This window comes from Podarcis raffonei, chromosome 8, assembly GCF_027172205.1.
Source record: "Podarcis raffonei isolate rPodRaf1 chromosome 8, rPodRaf1.pri, whole genome shotgun sequence".
In the NCBI taxonomy this organism is placed as follows: domain Eukaryota; kingdom Metazoa; phylum Chordata; class Lepidosauria; order Squamata; family Lacertidae; genus Podarcis; species Podarcis raffonei.
In genome coordinates, this window is record NC_070609.1 from 77932814 (window position 1) to 77952377 (window position 19564).

At 46.7% G+C, this 19564-nt stretch overlaps 1 protein-coding gene across 9 annotated transcripts in view; it reads left to right on the forward strand.

Moving 5' to 3' along the window:
- The window catches only part of ARHGEF10L (Rho guanine nucleotide exchange factor 10 like), a 142597-nt gene that overhangs the window by 101435 nt on the left and 21598 nt on the right, over positions 1-19564 (forward strand). For all 9 annotated transcript variants that reach the window (XM_053400989.1, XM_053400987.1, XM_053400988.1 and 6 more), the window contains one exon: positions 4927-5072. In XM_053400989.1, coding sequence (XP_053256964.1) covers positions 4927-5072 — 146 coding nt within the window. The remainder of the gene's footprint in view (positions 1-4926; positions 5073-19564) is intronic.

A 19564-nucleotide genomic window follows, 5' to 3' on the forward strand; every position in this document is an offset into this window, starting at 1 on the left:
CCGTTGCTTGGTCCCTGCTGCTGCCAATCTAGCAGTTCGAAAGCACATCAAAGTGCAAGTAGATAAATAGGTACCGCTCTAGCGGGAAGGTAAACGGCGTTTCCATGCGCTGCTCTGGTTCGCCAGAAGCGGCTTAGTCATGCTGGCCACATGACCCGGAAGCTGTACACCGGCTCCCTCGGCCAATAAAGCGAGATGAGTGCCACAACCCCAGAGTTGGTCATGACTGGACCCAATGGTCAGGGGTCCCTTTACCTTTATATTACTATTTTTTTTAAGCTTTACCTTTGAAAGTGTCTTTGAACCTCTTTTGTTGTTCTTTCTAACCTAGTATCATAGAATGGTAGAGTTTGAAGGGACCTCTAGCCCAAGTCACTGCAATGCAGGAATCTTGCCCACAGCCAAACCACCAAACTCCTGGTTAACAGCCCGACGCACTGACCCATTGTGCCACCTAGGGAACCTACCTCAAAGGGTTGTTGTTGGGGTTAAACAGGGTGCCACCTGGAGCAATCCTGGAGGAAAAGGTGGCATATCCAGTCAACTAATGGATAATATGAAACTCCCTTCTATGTGCACGACATGTCATGTGTGCGTGCTTGCGGGGAGATGTGATCTGGGTGGGCTGCAAGAGAGACCCCGAATGGTGTGAGCCCCACTCGGCTTTTCAGTCTCCTTCATCTGCTGAATAATACAAAGGAGCTTTCTGCATCTTGATTGCATTAGATGGGGCCGGTGACAGCCTGAAGCTGTGCTGCGTCCCGGAATCAGGGCACTGGGGAGCCTCGCCGAAGCCCATTAAGAATCCCCTGGCTGTTTGCCGTGTTGGTACAGCAGGGCAGCCTTTGACAGTTCCCTCTGCTTTCCCTGTCTCTCCTCCTTCTTCGCCCTTGCAGCAGAGCTGGCAGACGCCTGACGCTTTCAGGTTTTTTGATCTTCCCTTTCCCGTCGGCGTCCTTCCGCTTTCGAGACCGCATTCCCGCAGCCTTTCCTTCAAGGCCGGCACAAAGCAGGGTCACTCGTCATCAGCGCCCAAAGCTCAGGGCAATCCTGTGGGTGGGAGAGGTCAACCCGTTCCCTCCGGTGGCCCTGCCCTTTGAGTGTTGGGGAAGCTGCCCCTGACACTCGCTTTGATGGGGAGTGGCTCATCTTCGGCTCGATGCGGGCTTGTCGTTGGTAACGGGCAGGACAAATGCGGAAAGGCGATAGCTCTCATGGGAAAGGACTTGCCTTTTTGGGCCGAAGGTCCCCGGTTCAGTTCCTGGGAGCATAGCCAGGCAGGACTGGGAATATCCTCGGTCTGAAACTCTGGATAGCTCAGTTGGTTAGAGTGTGGGGCTGATAATGCCAAGGCTGCAGGTTCGATCCCCATATGGGACAGCTGTATATTCCAGCATTGCAGCGGGTTGGTCTAGATGACCGCCAGGGTCCCTTCCAACTCTACATGTCTATTAAACCTTAAAGAGCTGCTGCCAGCCAGTGCAGGTGGGTCAATGGTCTGACCCCAGCAGAAACTTCCTATTTGGTTCAGAACCATGAGGACTAGGATCCTGATTTATTTTTAGGTCCAGATCATAATAGAGAGGGAGACCTATGCTTGTCATGTCATAGGTCCCTTATTCAACACCTGGCATCCCCAGGTAGGGTTGGGATGGACCGCCCCCACCTGAAAGCTTGGAGGGCTGCTTCCCGTCAGTGTAGACAATCTGAGCAAGATGGAGCAATAGTCTGACTTGGTAACTCCTATTTTAAACCAGCCCTTTATTTATTCAGCTCAATGAGGACTAGAAACTTACTTGATACTTATGGAAGGGTATGAGTTTATTGGCAGAGCATCTGCTCTGCATGCAAAAGGTCTCCGGGTAGGGCTGGGAAGGTCCCCTTATCTGAAAACCTGGGGAGCCCCTCCATAGCCCTGGGGTAGCACAGGTTGGTGGCTTTGTGACATCAGAAAGGCCAGCCAATCAGTGCTATATATATATATATATATATATATATATATATATATATATATGTGAAGCTAGCCAATTAGCAAGCCTGGTTTCGTATGATCATAGAGTTCAAATGGACGGCAAGGGACGTCTAGTCCAACCCCGTACTCCTTGGGCAATGTGGTATGTCTGATCAAAGCAGGGTGCACACAGAGAACAGGTATCTCTATACATCCAAAACCACAGTTTTGTATATCTGTATTCAGCCAGGGAAATCTTTTTTCACTTCAAGGCCTACCCCCACCCCACCCGCCGCACATCTCCAGCACTTTCCCTCTGAGCGTTTTCCTTTTGGCTGGAAATAACTGAGATCCCGTCCAAAATAGCGATGCTTCTGTCTAGCTGGTAAGAGCTACAATTCACAGAGAAAAACGGTGCCTGCGTCGCTGAGAGGGGGAGAAATGTTGATGCGAAGTGGATAACTGGGAACGTAATAGTGCCATTTGGTGTGTGATTTGCGGTGAGATGCTGGGTGTGTGTGTGTTGGAGCTTCCTGTGGTTTTGCCAGTTACCGATCTGGCCTTCAGCTTGCCATATCAGTGGGGAGAGCTTGATCCCCAGCCTGCTGACATGTGGTTTGCCCGTGCTGTGGGGCTTTGGGCAAACAGACAGCATTGCCTCTCCCCTCCACTGTTAAGATGCTTCCTGTTCTAGCTCCTCATTTTTTATTTTTCTGATTCATCACACACACACACACACACACATTCAGGAGCCGCGCAGCCTGTTTCTACAGGGCTTGGCAGTGGCTGGGCTGTTCCAAAAGAAAATAAAAGGCTCATTTCCCATATGTTTCGCCACCCGTGCCTCATTTTTGACCCCCTGATGTTCAGTTTAAATTGAAGGCGGCCCTGAGTAACTGGAGAAGTTTTTCCAGGTTCAGATTTACAGCATCAGTATCTTTTTTGGGAGGGGGGAAAAAAGTTAATTAGAGCTATAGAGTGTTCTGTATAGCCCCCACTCCAGTTTGGTCCGAGTGGCTGAGTCAACATGGAGAAAACACAGTAACATTTTTTTCCCTCCCTCTCTCATAACACTAGGACTGGGGGACATTGGTTGAAGCTCGGTATTGGGAGATTTAGGACAGAGAATCATAGAATTTTAGAGTTGGAAGAGACCCCAGGGGTCATCAAGTCCAACCCTCTGCAGCGCAGTGTTAAACTGTGGACCTCCTTCCTTCAGGAGGCAGTGATCGCCACCAACTTGGATAGCTTTAAAAGAGGATTGGACAAATTCACAGAGGAGAAGGTTTTTGGTGGATACTGGCCACAATGGCTCTGCTCTGCAGGATGTGATGTCAGAAGGGCCAGCCAATCAGTGTTGTTTATAGAGCTAGCCAATTAGCAGGCCCAGTTTCCCCTGAGCTCAATCCTGCAGGGAAGATTGGCAGAGCGGAGGAGCTTCTGAGAGGCGTTGAGCGGTGGGCAAGACTCGAAAGTTCACATTCTGGTGTGAATTATCCAGACAAACCTCTGGTTTTCGGCATGGCAGGAATGTACAGTCAGGTCCTGCTATCCAAAAGCTCCTTATATGGAAATTCACTTATCCCGACATGAGGGATTAGTAACCAAACCATTGCAGATTCAAATATCTGCACAGCTGGATCCGTGTGTAGTACTGTAAACAAATAAGAAGCCTTAAACAATGCTTGCTTTGTATGTTTTGCTGGCCTGCGGCAGCTGTTTCACAAGAAAACATGGCGGGAGGGAGGAAGGCAGGGGGAGAAATCCGACAGGTAAAGAACATTTTCCCCTTCCTCGTTTGCCTTTTGCGAGGTTTCAGAGAAGTTTCCCTGGTGGTTTTTCTGTCATTTCAGGGTCAAAATTCCCTGTTTGGGACCTCATTAGAAAATGTCAGTGTAAATTTTTCCACTTGCTGTGTGAATGTCTGCCTAACCAATGATTTCCTAAGAACACATTGTGTTTGGTTGATGAGACCCGAATGTCTGAAGGTTCCTTACACAAGGCAGGAGCATTTGCTCACCAGTTCTACACCAGGTTTCCCCAACCTGGTGCCCTTCAGACATTTTGGACTGTTAACAGCCCTCAGTCCCAGCCAGCTGTGAACGGTGGACATCGTAGTTCAAAACATCTGGAGATGGAGAAGGTTGTTTGACAGAGGAATGGTCTCTTTTGGAAGATGGTGGACTCTCTTTCCTTGCAGGCTTTTCAATGGAGGTTGATTGTCAGGGATTCTTCAGCTGTGATTTCTGCATTGAAGGGGGTTGGGTCCAGATAGCCCTTGGGTGTTCCTTCCAACTCTGCAATGATACGACGGTGATAATATGGCCTGTCACCAGCTCTCCGGGGTCTCAAACAGAAGCTTTTCCTGTCCGTGGATAAATTTTGGATCTGAGCTATGAAATAATAATGTAGCATCTCAACATCCTGAAGAATGTAGTTGGCTTATTACAGGCACAGGCAAACTGGGTCCTCCAGATGTTTTGGGACTACAACTCCCATCACCCCTAGCTACCAGGACCAGTGGTCAGGGATGATGGGAAATGTAGTCTCAAAACACCTGGAGGGCCGGGTTTGCCTATTCCTGGCTTATTAGAAAGGAACCTAGGAAGCTGCAACATACCAGCTCGGACAATTTGCCCAAGTACCCTGGTGTTGCCTGTTCTGACTGGCAGCAGCTCTCCGGGGTCTTGGGCAAAGAGAGACCCCCTTTCCCTGTCACTGGATCCTTTCAGCTGGGAATGCAGGGCATTGAATTTTGGGCTTCCCACATACAAAGTGCATCAGAGCTGCCAGGCTTCCCCAGGTTCTGCGGTCGGCTCAGGCCAAGCCAATCTGACGCCTGCTTTCTAGGATTTGAGGCTGCCCGAGTCTTGCTCCATGCAGTGCTCCCTGACAGCCCTTGCCCTAGAAAAAAGCTTTCTGTTGACAGCCGCCACCCCCTTTTCTAATGCCGCTCTCGCTCTGTCTTGCTTCAGGGGGGTTCTGGGACCTGGAGGCTGAGCCTGCCTGCCTGACAGTGGGGCTGGCACCAGTACGGACCCTTTTGACCCTGGACGATGCCGTGTGGGCCAGCTGCGGAAACCAAGTCACCGTCTTCGACGCCGCCACCCTGAAGGCTCAGGTAGGCCTGTGACACCCCTCTGGAAACCTCTCTGCTAACTTCCTGCCTGCGCTGGAACTCTGCACATGCTCCTTTGTTGCGTTCCAAAAGCAAGGAAGGATTGGACCCTGATTAATAGAATACACGCAAAGCTTGACCAGCAAGACTCTGGGAGGAGGTGCCAATAATAATTCACCCACCCCTTGGCCCAGGTCGTTTTATTCACAAAAGAACTTTTTACACAGTGTTCGTAAGAACCAATCAAATTTCCTCTGAGCATTTCAAAAAACCCCATGTTAAAGTTAAAACTACAAAGAGCTAATTTGAGCATGCATACGTAGTTCAGAGTAAATAAAATAGGAAACAAGGAGGAATGCTTTTAGGAAACTCCGGAGGTCATAAACAGCAGTAAACAGGAAAGGAAGAACAGGTAGTATTTACCATCTCCTTGTGAACTCTCTTCCTGGCCCTTAAGATCTACCTAAAGATTAACAAACTACATCAAAGTTACATACTATCTCTATGGCTCAGGATGCCTGGTGAAGCAACTGGCCTGTGTGTTTAGAATGCTTATACGTGCCTGTCAGGCGTAGAGAAAGCAAATGGCAGAGGTGCAGAGGCTTGTGGGATTCGATCAGAAATTATTTGTCAATGAATCAAACCCAGACAACGCAATGCTTTCATTGCGGACACAATGGCTCGCTCCATATTTTCATAATTCCTCATAGCAATCCCACCTGACCCCCACACTCCTTGGCCTAGCCCTCTCCATCCAAATTTCTCCATTTACCATCCATTCCCAAGACATCCCTGCCTGTGAACTTATCTTCTCCAATTTCTCTCCCTCTGAGCGATGATCTCATGCTTTCAGTGATTTTTGGCTCTTCCCGATGGTGGAAACTGCATCCCTGACTGCCTGCAGGATGCTGCCTCCCTCTTCCTCATCATCCAAACCTGCCTTGGGTACCACCCCTGAGCTCTCACTGTCTCTTGTCAGGCCTAGGTCAGGTGTAGTTCGCTTGGGGGATAAAGGACTCTGCAGGAGAAATCAGGTCTGGCGGCTGCATGCAATCTGGCCTGCAAGCCGGGTGGTTCTCCTTCTTCTGCTATAAGCAAACAAATGTGCCTTTAACCTTCACCTAAACCTCCCCCTGTCGCCTCTGGATTATTCAGGTTTATTCATTTATTGCATTTAGATCCCCCCCATTTCTCCAAGGTTGCTCGAGGGGGCGGGCATGAAAATGCCAAGCCCAGTCATTTTAACAAAACCTGATGAGGAACGCTTGAGGGAGTTGGGGATGTTTAGCTTGGAACAGAGGAGATATGAGAGCCATCTTCAAAGATCTCAAGGGCTTTCCCATGGAGGATGGAGCCGACTTGTTTTCTCCTGCTCCAAAGGGCAGGGGCTGATACGTGTATTTGAGCGGCAAGAAAGGAGATCCAGAATAACTTTCTGGCAGGGAGAGCCATTTGACAGTGGATAGCTCAGTTGGTTAGAGCATGGTGCTGATCACGCCAAGGTTGCAGGTTCGATTCCTGTATGGGACAGCTGTATATTCCGGCATTGCAGCGGGTTGGGCTAGATGACCGTCAGGGTCCCTTCCAACTCTACATTTCCATGAAACCTTAGAGAGCTGCTGCCAGCCAGTGCAGGCAGACCAATGGTCTGACCCCAGCAGAAGCTTCCTATTTAAATTGGCCTTTGGTTCAGAACCATGAGGACTAGGATCCTGATTTATTTTTAGGCCCAGATCACAATAGAGAGGGAGACCTATGCTCATCATGTCAGAGGTCCCTGCTTCAACGCCTGGCATCCCTAGGTAGGGTTGGGAGCAGCCTCCCCCATCTGAAAGCTTGGAGGGCTGCTTCCCATCAGTGTAGACAATGTGACCAAGATGCAGCAATGGTATGATTTGGTAGAAGGCAGGCTCCTATTTTAAACCAGCCCTTTGTTTATTCAGCGCAATGAGGACTAGAAACTTACTTGATACCTATGGAAGGGTGGGAGTTTAGTGGTAGAGCATCTGCTCTGCATGCAGAAGGTCTCCAGGTAGGGCTGGGATTGTCCCCTTATCTGAAAACCTGGTGAACTCCTCCATAGCCCTGGGGTAGTGCAGGTTGGTGGCTTTGTGACATCAGAAAGGCCAGCCAATCAGTGCTTTATATATATGTGAAGCTAGCCAATTAGCAAGCCTGGTTTCACAGAATCATAGAGTTTGAAGGGACTGCGAGGGACATCTAGTCCAACTCCTTGCTCCTGGCGCAAGGTGGAGTGCCAACAAGATGGCCCTCAGGGTCCCGTCTAACTCTACAATTCTATGATTCTATGGAAGGTGATGAACTCTCCTTCCTGGGAGGTTTTTAAGCAGAGTTTGGATGGCCATCAGTTGAGATTGCTACATTGCCAGGGGTTGGAATGGATGATCTTTGGGGGGATCCCTTCCCTCTCCACGATTCTATTATTTTTACAACGGCTTAGTCTGGTTTTTTGCATTTTTTTTAATGGCTTCATGTTGCATTTCCACATGTCATCACAAGCCGTGTTGACATCTTCTGTGAGTGAGCGGTACAGAAATATATTCAAGAAGTAGGACTGCCCTTTCTCACAGAGATGCACACAACCCACTTGCCCCTAAATGGTTCGGTTTGGGGGTGTGTGTGTGTGACAGATCTGTCCCTCCCCGCAAAATGCCTTTCCGCCCTGCCAGTCCTCTGGGTCAGCCACCGTGTGGCGCTGTTGCGGCACGCAGCAGAGCTCTGGTTAAGGGCTCAGACTGAAGCGAGTGCCCTTCCACCCAGGAGCTCGCTCTATCTCCTCTGTAGATGCCTCCCTCTTTTTGAAACAGCAGCCGCTGCAGTGGTGTGTGTGTGTGTGTGTGTGTCTGGAGGGGTCTTCTTTATCGACTCTGCAAATTTCTCGCCTGACCGCCTCTCCTCCTCTCCTCCCCCACCTCCTAGAGTCTTTGTTCTATTATTCATGAGCTGCGTCGGCTGACCACCCCGCAAGGCCAGCTGAACTGTGCCAGCTTGTGACTCCGGGGGTCCAGCGTTGTTGTATCAGGAGGAACAATGATGGGGTGGGGTGGCGGGCGAAGGGCTGGGTCTCGGCTGCTGCCAGGGCGCCGGAGCTCAGGTGCTCATTCGAAGCACTGTGGCAAAACTTGCCTTCTGGTTTCTCCAAAGTTGGTTCCGCCCTGGGGGTCTCTTAGGTTGGGGTGGGGGTTAGGAATATAAGAGTCAGCTGGGTCAGGTCAATGTTTCTGCCATAGCTTAGGGGGCATGTTTATATGATCATAGAGTTGGACCCCCACGGGTGGCGCTGGGTCTAAACCACTGAGCCTCTTGGGCTTGCTGATCAGAAGGTCGGCGGTTCAAATCCCCGCAATGGAGTGAGCTCCCGTTGCTCTGTCCCAGCTCCTGCCAACCTAGCAGTTCGAAAGCACGCCAGCGCAAGTAGATAAATAGGTACCGCTGCAGCAGGAAGGTAAACGGCATTTCGATGCGCTCTGGTTCCCATCACGGTGTCCCGTTGCGCCAGAAGCAGTTGAGTCATGCTGGCCACATGTCCCGGAAAGCTGTCTGTGGACAAATGCCGGCTCCCTCAGCCTGAAATCGAAAATAGCACCGAAACCCCATAGTCGCCTTTGACTGGACTTAACTGCCCAGGGGTCCTTTACCTTTAACCTAGTGCAGGAATCACGGCTGAAGCGTCCCTGACAGATGGCGATCCAACCTCTGTTTAAAGGCCTCCAAGGAAAGAGAGTCTGCCAGGTTTCTCCTTGTCTGAATCCACTGGTTCAGGTTCTGCCTTCCATATACCACCTGCTATAAAACTCAGGAGTCAAGGTCTGAGTGAATCTAATGGCCAATGTCATGACATTCATATTTTAAATTAGCGGTTGAGATGTTAACCTACATATTTTCATTGTTTTATATTTGTACTATTTGCCATACTCTAGCTTACAGAGTTTAATTGTAACCTATGTATAAAAAAGGTAAAGGACCCCTGGACAGTTGCATGGAAATGCCGTTTACCTTCCCGCAGCAGCGGTACCTATTTATCTACTTGCACTGGCCTGCTTTGAACTGCTGGGTTGGCAGGAGCTGGGACAGAGCAACAGGAGCTCACCCCATTACTGGGATTTGAACCACCGACCTTCTGATCGTCAAGCCCAAGAGGCTCAGTGGTTTAGAGCCCAGTGCCACCCGCACCCCTTTAACCTATGTATATATACTTTTCTCTATCCATGTACATGTCTGTATTTCTGATCTGTGACCATAATAAATCAATGGATTTATACCTTCCAAAGCAGAGAAAACAAGCTTTCTCCATCTTCCATGGGAGAGCCCTTCTGTTGGCTGAAAATGGCTGTCATGTCACTCTCAGTCTCCTATTTTTCACTGCCCATTCTTCCTGTGGCTTTCCAATATCCTTCTTCAATTGTGGTACCCAGAACTGGACACAATATTCCAGGTGTGGTCTAGAATAGAGCGGTGCTATTACTTCCCTTGATCTGTACTTCTGTTGATGCAGCCTAGGATTGTATTAGCTTTTTTCCGCTGCTGCGTCACACTGTTGACTCATGTTATGCTTCTGGTCTGCTAAGATCCTTAGCACATGGGCTGCTGTCTAGCCAGGGGTCCCCCATACTAGATTTGTGCATCTAGAACCTTCCATTTGTCCCTACTGAAATCCCTTTCTTGTCATTGCTAATCATTTTGTTTCTACAGTGGCACCTCAGGTTAAGTACTTAATTCGTTCCGGAGGTCCGTACTTAACCTGAAACTGTTCTTAACCTGAAGCACCACTTTAGCTAATGGGGCCTCCTGCTGCTGCCACACCGCCGGAGCACAATTTCTGTTCTCATCCTGAAGCAAAGTTCTTAACCTGAAGCACTATTTCTGGGTTAGTGGAGTCTGTGACCTGAAGTGTATGTAACCCGAGGTACCACTATATACTGCTTTATATTTTTAATAATTTTTTTAAAGGCAGTTTAAAGGTAAAGGTAAAGGGACCCCTGACCGTTAGGTCCAGTCGTGGCCGACTCTGGGGTTGCAGCGCTCATCTCACTTTATTGGCTGAGGGAGCCGGCGTACAGCTTCCGGGTCATGTGGCCAGCATGACTAAGCCACTTCTGGTGAACCAAAGCAGCGCACGGAAACGCCGTTTACCTTCCCACCGGAGCGGTACCTATTTATCTACTTGCACTTTGACGTGCTTTCGAACTGCTAGGTTGGCAGGAACAGGGACCGAGCAATGGGAGCTCACCTCATCGTGGGGATTCGAACCGCCGACCTTCTGTTCGGCAAGTCCTAGGGTCTGTGGTTTAACCCACAGCGCCACCCGTTTACTACACCTTAAAACAATCCAGAATAAAACATTACAGAAGAAAGTCAAATGTAAAGTTTTGTTAGTTTTTGCCCAGTTCTCCAGTCTGCTAAATTCCCCTTTGCAGCTTGTCGATACCTTTCTTAAAATGGGTTGCCCAGAACCTGACAGGGGACTCCAGGTACAGACTGAGCAAGACAGAATAGAGCAGTTCTGTGACTTCCCGTGATCGGGACACTAGACTTCTGTTGACGCAGCCTGGAATAGCATTAGATCTTTTTGTGGTGCCCCTCCCCTCTCTACGAGGGGTTGTGTATCCAGGAGGGGGGTGCAAGTGCTCCTCTGCTAAATGGCCTTCTCGGTGCTCAGAGATGGCCTGACCTAGATTTCCCTCTGCTTGCTTCAAACTGGTTATTTCACCGGGCAATAATAGCCCAATCTCCCACGCGGAGAGGACGCCGGAGGGATCCTATTTGCTTCTCCACTGGGCTTTTTAGGAGCAAATGGCTCTTGCTCGCGATTCTCCCAAATGGCAATAACGGGACTTTCTTTTTGTAAAAATAAATTATTATATATGTATTTTTGCTTTTACAAGTCCTGAAAAAGTGGCGATGCAGCAATCTTTTCAGCTGACTCAGCTCCCAAGGAGATGCCTTTGTTCTTTACGTCCATTAGGGGAGCTGCTGCGTTTAGGGTCACGAGCAAACTTCAGCAGGGACTTTCTTAAAGAGACAGATCACCTGAGAAGAGGCAGGGAGGGAGGAAGCACGAATTTTGGAAGGCTCAGGGCAGATAAAAGAAAGTCCTTCCCGCAGAGCAGAGTTAAACTGTGGAACTCACTTTCACAGGAGGCAATGATAACCACCAACCTGGACGACTTTAAATTCAGGGAGGAGAGGGCTATTGATGGTTCCTAGTCAGGGGATGCGGGTGGCGCTGTGGGTTAAACAACAGAGCCTAGGACTTTCAGATCAGAAGGTTGGCGGTTCGAATCCTCGTGACGGGATGAGCTCCCCTTGCTCTGTCCCAGCTCCAGCCAACCTAGCAGTTCGAAAGCACGTCAAAGTGCAAGTAGATAGATAAGTACCACTCCAGCGGTAAAAGGGGTTTCCGTGCGCTGCTCTGGTTTGCCAGAAGTGGCTTAGTCATGCTGGCCACATGACCTGGAATCTGTACGCTGGCTCCCTCGGCCAATAAAGCGAGATGAGCACTGCAACCCCAGAGTCGGTCACGACTGGACCTAATGGTCAGGGGGCACTTTACCTTTACCCTTTACCCTTTTTACCCTTTTTACCCTTTTTACCCTTTTTACCCTTTTTACCCTTTTTACCCTTTTTACCCTTTTTACCCTTTTTACCCTTTAATCTTTACCCTTTACCCTTTACCCCTTAACCTTTACCCTTTACCCTTTAACCTTTACCATTTAACATTTACCCTTTACCCTTTAACCTTTAACCTTTACCCTTTAACCTTTAACCTTTACCCTTTAACCTTTAACCTTTACCCTTTAACCTTTACCATTTCACCTTTACCCTTTTTACCCTTTTTACCCTTTTTACCCTTTTTACCCTTTTTACCCTTTCACCTTTACCCTTTACCCGTTACCCTTTAACTTTTACCCCTTAACCTTTACCCTTTACCCGTTACCCTTTAACTTTTACCCTTTACCCCTTAACCTTTACCCTTTACCCTTTTTACCCTTTCACCTTTACCCTTTACCCTTTAACCTTTACCCTTTACCCTTTAACCTTTAAACTTTACCCGTTACCCTTTAACCTTTACCATTTCACCTTTACCCTTTACCCTTTAACCTTTAACCTTTAAACTTTACCCTTTACCCTTTAACCTTTACCATTTCACCTTTACCCTTTAACTTTTACCCTTTCACCATTACCCTTTACCCTTTCACCTTTACCCTTTAACCTTTACCCTTTTAACCCCTTTTACCCCTTTACCCTTTTTACCCTTTTTACCCTTTTTACCCTTTTTACCCTTTACCCTTTTTACCCTTTTTACCCCCTCTACCCTTTTTACCCTTTTTACCCTTTACCCTTTTTACCCTTTACCCTTTATCCATTAACCTTTACGCTTTACCCCTTAACCTTTACCCTTTACCCTTTAACCTTTACCCTCTACCCTTTAACCTTTCCCCTTTCCCCTTTCACCTTTACCCTTTACCATTTACCATTTAACATTTACCCTTTAACCTTTACCCTTTAACCTTTACCCTTTACCCTTTACCCTTTACCCTTTCACCTTTACCCTTTACCCTTTTAACCCCTTTTCCCCTTTTTTCCCATTACCCTTTTTACCCTTTTTACCCTTTTTACCCTTTTTACCCTTTTTACCCTTTTTACCCTTTTTACCCTTTCACCTTTACTCTTTACCCGTTACCCTTTAACTTTTCCCTTTACCCCTTAACCTTTACCCTTTACCCTTTTTACCCTTTTTACCCTTTACCCTTTCACCTTTACCCTTTAACCTTTACCCTTTAACCTTTAACCTTTACCCCCTACCCTTTACCTTTTACCCTTTCACCTTTACCCTTTACCCTTTAACCTTTAACCTTTACCCTTTAAACTTTACCCTTTAACCTTTACCATTTCACCTTTACCCCTTAACCTTTACCCTTTACCCTTTTTACCCTTTACCCTTTCACCTTTACCCTTTACCCTTTAACCTTTAACCTTTACCCTTTAAACTTTACCCTTTAACCTTTACTATTTTAACCCCTTTTACCCCTTTTACCCTTTACCCTTTTTACCCTTTTTACCCTTTTTACCCTTTTTACCCTTTTTACCCTTTTTACCCTTTTTACCCTTTACCCTTTTTACCCTTTACCCATTACCCATTACCCTTTAACCTTTACGCTTTACCCCTTAACCTTTACCCTTTACCCTTTAACCTTTACCCTCTACCCTTTAACCTTTCCCCTTTCCCCTTTCACCTTTACCCTTTCACCTTTACCCTTCACCCTTTAACCTTTAACCTTTAGCCTTTAACCTTTAACCTTTTAACCCCTTTTACCCTTTTTACCCTTTACCCTTTTTACCCTTTACCCTTTTTACCCTTTTTACCCTTTTTACCCTTTTTACCCTTTTTACCCTTTTTACCCTATTTACCCTATTTACCCTTTTTACCCTTTCACCTTTACCCTTTACCCGTTACCCTTTAACTTTTACCCTTTACCCCTTAACCTTTACCTTTTACCCTTTTTACCCTTTACCCTTTTTACCCTTTAACCTTTCACCTTTACCCTTTCACCTTTACCCTTTAACCTTTAACCTTTACCCTCTACCCTTTACCCTTTCACCTTCACCCTTTAACCTTTACCCTTTACCCTTTACCCTTTAACCTTTACCCTCTACCCTCTACCCTTTCACCTTTCACCTTTACCCTTTCACCTTTACCCTTTCACCTTTACCCTTTACCCTTTACCCTTTACCCTTTGCCCTTCACCCTTTAACCTTTACCCTTTACCCTTTCACCTTTCACCTTTACCCTTTTAACCCCTTTTACCCTTTTTTCCCTTTACCGTTTTTACCCTTTTTAACCTTTTTAACCTTTTTAACCTTTCACCTTTACCCTTTACCCGTTACCCTTTAACTTTTACCCTTTACCCTTTTTACCCTTTAACCTTTCACCTTTACCCTTTACCCTTTAACCTTTACCCTTTACCCTTTAACCTTTACCCTCTACCCTTTACCCTTTCACCTTTCACCTTTACCCTTTCACCTTTACCCTTTAACCTTTAACCTTTAACCTTTCACCTTTACCCTTTAACCTTTAACCTTTACCCTCTACCCTTTACCCTTTCACCTTTCACATTTACCCTTTCACCTTTACCCTTTACCCTTTAACCTTTACCCTTTAACCTTTACCCTTTAACCTTTACCCGTTACCCTTTACCCTTTACCCTTTAACCTTTACCCTTTACCCTTTACCTTTACCCTTTACCCTTTTAACCCCTTTTACCCTTTTTTCCCTTTACCCTTTACCCTTTTTACCCTTTTTACCCTTTTTACCCTTTTTACCCTTTTTACCCTTTCACCTTTACCCTTTACCCCTTACCCTTTAACTTTTACCCTTTACCCCTTAACCTTTACCCTTTACCCTTTACTCTTTTTACCCTTTACCCTTTACCCTTTTTACCCTTTACCCTTTTTACCCTTTACCCTTTCACCTTTACCCTTTACCCATTAACCTTTACCCTTTAACCTTTACCCTCTACCCTTTCACCTTTCACCTTTACCCTTTCACCTTTACCCTTTAACCTTTACCCTTTACCCTTTACCCTTTCACCTATACCCTTTAACCTTTACCCTTTAATCTTTACCCTTTAACCTTTACCCTTTACCCTTTTAACCCCTTTCCCCCTTTTTTCCCTTTACCCTTTTTACCCTTTTTACCCTTTTTACCCATTTTACCCTTTAACCTTCTCCCTTTACCCGTTACCCTTTAACTTTTACCCTTTACCCCTTAACCTTTACCCTTTACCCTTTTTACCCTTTACCCTTTACCCTTTACCCTTTTTACCCTTTACCCTTTTTACCCTTTAACCTTTTACCTTTACCCTTTATCCTTTACCCTTTCACCTTTATCCTTTACCCTTTAACCTTTACCCTTTACCCTCTACCCTCTACCTTTTCACCTTTCACCTTTACCCTTTCACCTTTCCCCTTTCACCTTTACCCTTTAACCTTTACCCTTTTAACCCCTTTTACCCTTTTTTCCCTTTACCCTTTTTACCCTTTTTACCCTTTTTTCCCTTTACCCTTTACCCGTTACCCTTGTAACTTTTACCCTTTACCCCTTAACCTTTCCCCTTTCCCCTTAACCCTTTTAACCCTTTACCCTTTACCCTTTATACCCTTTACCCTTTACCCTTTTTACCCTTTAACCTTTCACCTTTACCCTTTAACCTTTTCCCTTTTCTCTTTACCCTTTACCCTTTAAGCTTTACCCTCTACCCTTTCACCTTTCACCTTTACCCTTTCACCTTTACCCTTTCACCTTTACTCTTTACCCTTTAACCTTTACCCTTTACCCCTTATCTTTTAACCTTTACCCTTTAACCTTTACCCTTTACCTTTTAACGTTTAACCTTTAACCTTTACCATTTCACCTTTACCCTTTAAAATTTACACTTTCACCTTTACCCTTTACCCTTTCACCTTTACCCTTTCACCTTTACCCTTTACCCTTTTAACCCCTTTTACCCTTTTTTCCCCTTTACACTTTTTACCCTTTTTACCCTTTTTAACCTTTTTACCCTTTTTACCCCTTTTACCCTTTTTACCCCCTTTACCCTTTACCCTTTACCCCTTAACCTTTACCCTTTACCCTTTAACCTTTACCCTTTACCCTTTTAACCCCTTTTACCCTTTTTCCCTTTACCCTTTTTACCCTTTTTACCCTTTTTAACCTTTTTAGCCCATTTACCCTTTTTACCCTTTTTACCCCCTTTACCCTTTACCCCTTAACCCACAGGTGTCAAACATAAGGCCCGCGGGCCAAATCCGGCCCCCCAGACCTCCTCATGTGGCCCGTGTAGCCGCCGCCGGCCGCCAGCCTTCACCTTTTATTCTCGCTTTTTTTTTTTGACACAAGAAAGTTTACATGGTGCGGCTCCCTACTCGCCTCCCCCCCCCCCCCCGTCGCTCTTAAGGACGTGGCTGCTGCTTCAAATGTCCCCGCGTCTCTCAACTTGCACCTTCGTCGTCGGGGGCCGAAGCGAGGCGGGCAGCTGGCTTCTCTCTCCCGCTCACTGCTCAAAAAGAGCAAGCGGAAGGTCAGGAGGGGGAGTCTTTCTCCTCGGAGAAACTTTTTTATTCCAGCCTTGGATCTTCTCCGGGGATGCCGGATTCCGGCGTGCAAACTCGCCCTGCGGGAGGCGTCCTCTTCTCCTCCGCGCTGGATTTCACCAGCCCGGGGCTTCCGTTCCTCTTCATTTCGCCTCCCTCTCCATCTTTGCACAGCCAGCCTTTCCAGGACCGACGATGCCCATGATCAAGTTGTTCTTTGGGAATATGGGGTGGTTGGTGGTGGTGGTGGGGTGAGTGGGAGAGAGAGAGAGAGAGAGAGAGGCGCGCGCACACTCCAAACACCCTTAAAATAAATGTAAAGTGGGGGCGGCGATGATGATGGCCATGATGGGAGGGGACTGTGTTCCCTGGCACCCCCTCCGCTCCCCGCCCCCCACCTCCTTCTCCTCCTCTTGCAATTTCACGGCAACCCAAGCGAGGAAGGCGATCTGGCGCCCGGCTCTCTATCTCAGCTCCACAAGTTGGACTCCGCACCCGCGCAGCGGCGCTGGGCGGTTCTCCCTGCCTTCCGGCACGTGTCAGTCCCACTGGCACATTCCTGGGAGGAGATCGGACGCGGCTCCTTGCAGCCCTTCCATCACTCGGTCACACAATTGGGCGGCTCGCTCTCCGCCCTGCCAGCAGCTCCGCCTTTATCTCTCCCTCCTGCCTCGGGGAAGGAAAGGAAGAAGCCGGAGATCCAGTTGCAGGCAGTGCGCTCGCGCTCTTTCGCCTTTTGCGCTATGCAATGGCACCCCGAGATGGGGGGGCAGGGGAATTAGCCAAGGAAAATGAGAGTGCACAAGGCATGTTGATGCTTTCCTGTCAGAGCTCGCGCTCTCTCTCTCTCTCTCTCTCTCTCACACACACACACACACACATTTTATTTACAGCCCCATGCCGTGTATGTTTACTCAGAAGCCAGCCTCACTTTCTTCGACAGGAGTTTCAAGTAAATGCACATCGGATTGCAGCAATCGTCTCATTAGGGCTCATTCTTTGTAACAACTTTGTTTCCTAGTTCTGCTGGATCTCCTAGCGGCCTTTGATACAATTGACCATAACATCCTTCTGGACCGTCTACATTATTACAAAAAACAGTAATAATTGAATGCAGTGACAATAATTTATGATATTAAAGAGTGGACACATAGTCCTACAGATACAACCGGCCCTTTGAGGGTGACCAAACTGCTGATGCGGCCCCCGATGAATTTGAGTTTGACACCCCTGCCTTAACCTTTACCCTTTACCCTTTACCCTTTACCCCTTACCCTTTAACCTTAAACTTTAACCTTTACCCTTTCACCATTACCCTTTACCCTTTCACCTTTACCCTTTACCCTTTTAACCCCTTTCCCCCTTTTTTCCCTTTACCCTTTTTACCCTTTTTACCCTTTTTACCCTTTTTACCCTTTTTACCCTTTTTGCCTTTTTACCCTTATTACCCTTTCACCTTTACCCTTTACCCGTTACCCTTTAACTTTTACCCTTTACCCCTTAACCTTTACCCTTTACCCTTTTTACCCTTTACCCTTTACCCTTTTTACCCTTTACCCTTTAACCTTTCACCTTTACCCTTTACCCTTTACCCTTTGCCCTTTACCCTTTACCCTTTACCCTTTCACCTTTACCCTTTACCCTCTACCCTTTACCTTTCACCTTTCACCTTTACCCTTTCACCTTTACCCTTTCACCTTTACCCTTTACCCTTTACCCCTTATCCTTTAACCTTTACCCTTTACCCTTTACCCTTTAACCTTTCACCTTTCACCTTTACCATTTCACCTTTACCCTTTAACCTTTAACCTCTAACCTCTACCCTTTACCCTTTCACCTTTACCCTTTCACCTTTACCCTTTACCCTTTACCCTTTCACCTTTCACCTTTCACCTTTACCCTTTCACCTTTACCCTTTACCCTTTACCCCTTATCCTTTACCCTTTACCCTTTACCCTTTAACCTTTAACCTTTACCATTTCACCTTTACCCTTTAACCTTTACCCTTTAACCTTTTACCTCTACCCTTTACCCTTTACCCTTTCACCTTTACCCTTTACCCTTTTTATCCTTTTTATCCTTTTTACCCTTTACCCTTTTTACCCTTTACCCTTTTTACCCTTTACCCTTTTTACCCCCTTTACCCTTTTAACCCCCTTTACCCTTTTAACCCTTTTTACCCCCTTTACCCTTTTTACCCCCTTTACCCTTTTTACCCTTTTTACCCCCTTTACCCTTTTTACCCTTTTTACCCCTTTTACCCTTTAACCTTTAACCTTTCACCTTTCACCTTTACCCTTTTACCTTTAACCTTTACCCCTTAACCTTTACCCTTTAACCTTTCACCTTTCACCTTTGCCCTTTAACCTTTACCCTTTAACCTTTAACCTTTAACCTTTAACCTTTAAACTTTCCCCTTTACCCTTTCACCTTTACCCTTTACCCTTTAACCTTTACCCTTTTTACCCTTTTTACCCTTTTTACCCTTTTAACCCTTTTTACCCTTTTTACCCTTTACCCTTTTTACCCCTTTTACCCCCTTTAACCTTTTTACCCCCTTTACCCTTTTTACCCTTTTTACCCCCTTTACCCTTTTTACCCCCTTTCCCCTTTAACCTTTACCCACCACCCTTTCACCTTTACCCTTTCACCTTTACCCTTTAACCTTTAACCTTTACCCTTAACCCTTTAACCTTTGCCCTTTCACCTTTACCTTTACCCTTTACCCTTTTTACCCCCTTTACCCTTTAACCTTTAACCTTTACCCTTTTTACCCTTTACTCTTTTTACCCTTTTTACCCTTTTTACCCTTTACCCTTTTTACCCTTTTTACCCTTTACCCTTTTTACCCCTTTTACCCCCTTTAACCTTTTTACCCTTTACCCTTTTTACCCTTTTTATCCCCTTCACCCTTTAACCTTTACCCTCCGCCCTTTCACCTTTACCCTTTCACCTTTACCCTTTAACCTTTAACCTTTACCCTTAACCCTTTCACCTTTACCTTTCACCTTTACCCTTTACCCTTTTTACCCGTTTTACCCCCTTTAACCTTTAACCTTTCACCTTTACCCTTTACCTTTACCTTTACCTTTAGCTATGCTTTGCTGGCCGGACCCAGCAGGCTCTGCTTATGTTCTCAATACAGGTATGGCTAAGATGCTGCTGGACTCCAGTTCCCATCAGCCCACAGTCCAGGGCTTACCCATTCACAACAATGGAGGCAAAATTCAATTCAGCTCACATTTAAAGGCCCAGCCACTTAATTTTTATGCTTCAAAACCGTGCAGCGACTGAAACGCGGCCGATCTTTCGGAATTCGCACATCTCCGAATTTTGCAAACCCTGTTACACCAGCCGAGCCTCATAATCCAGGAATGCAT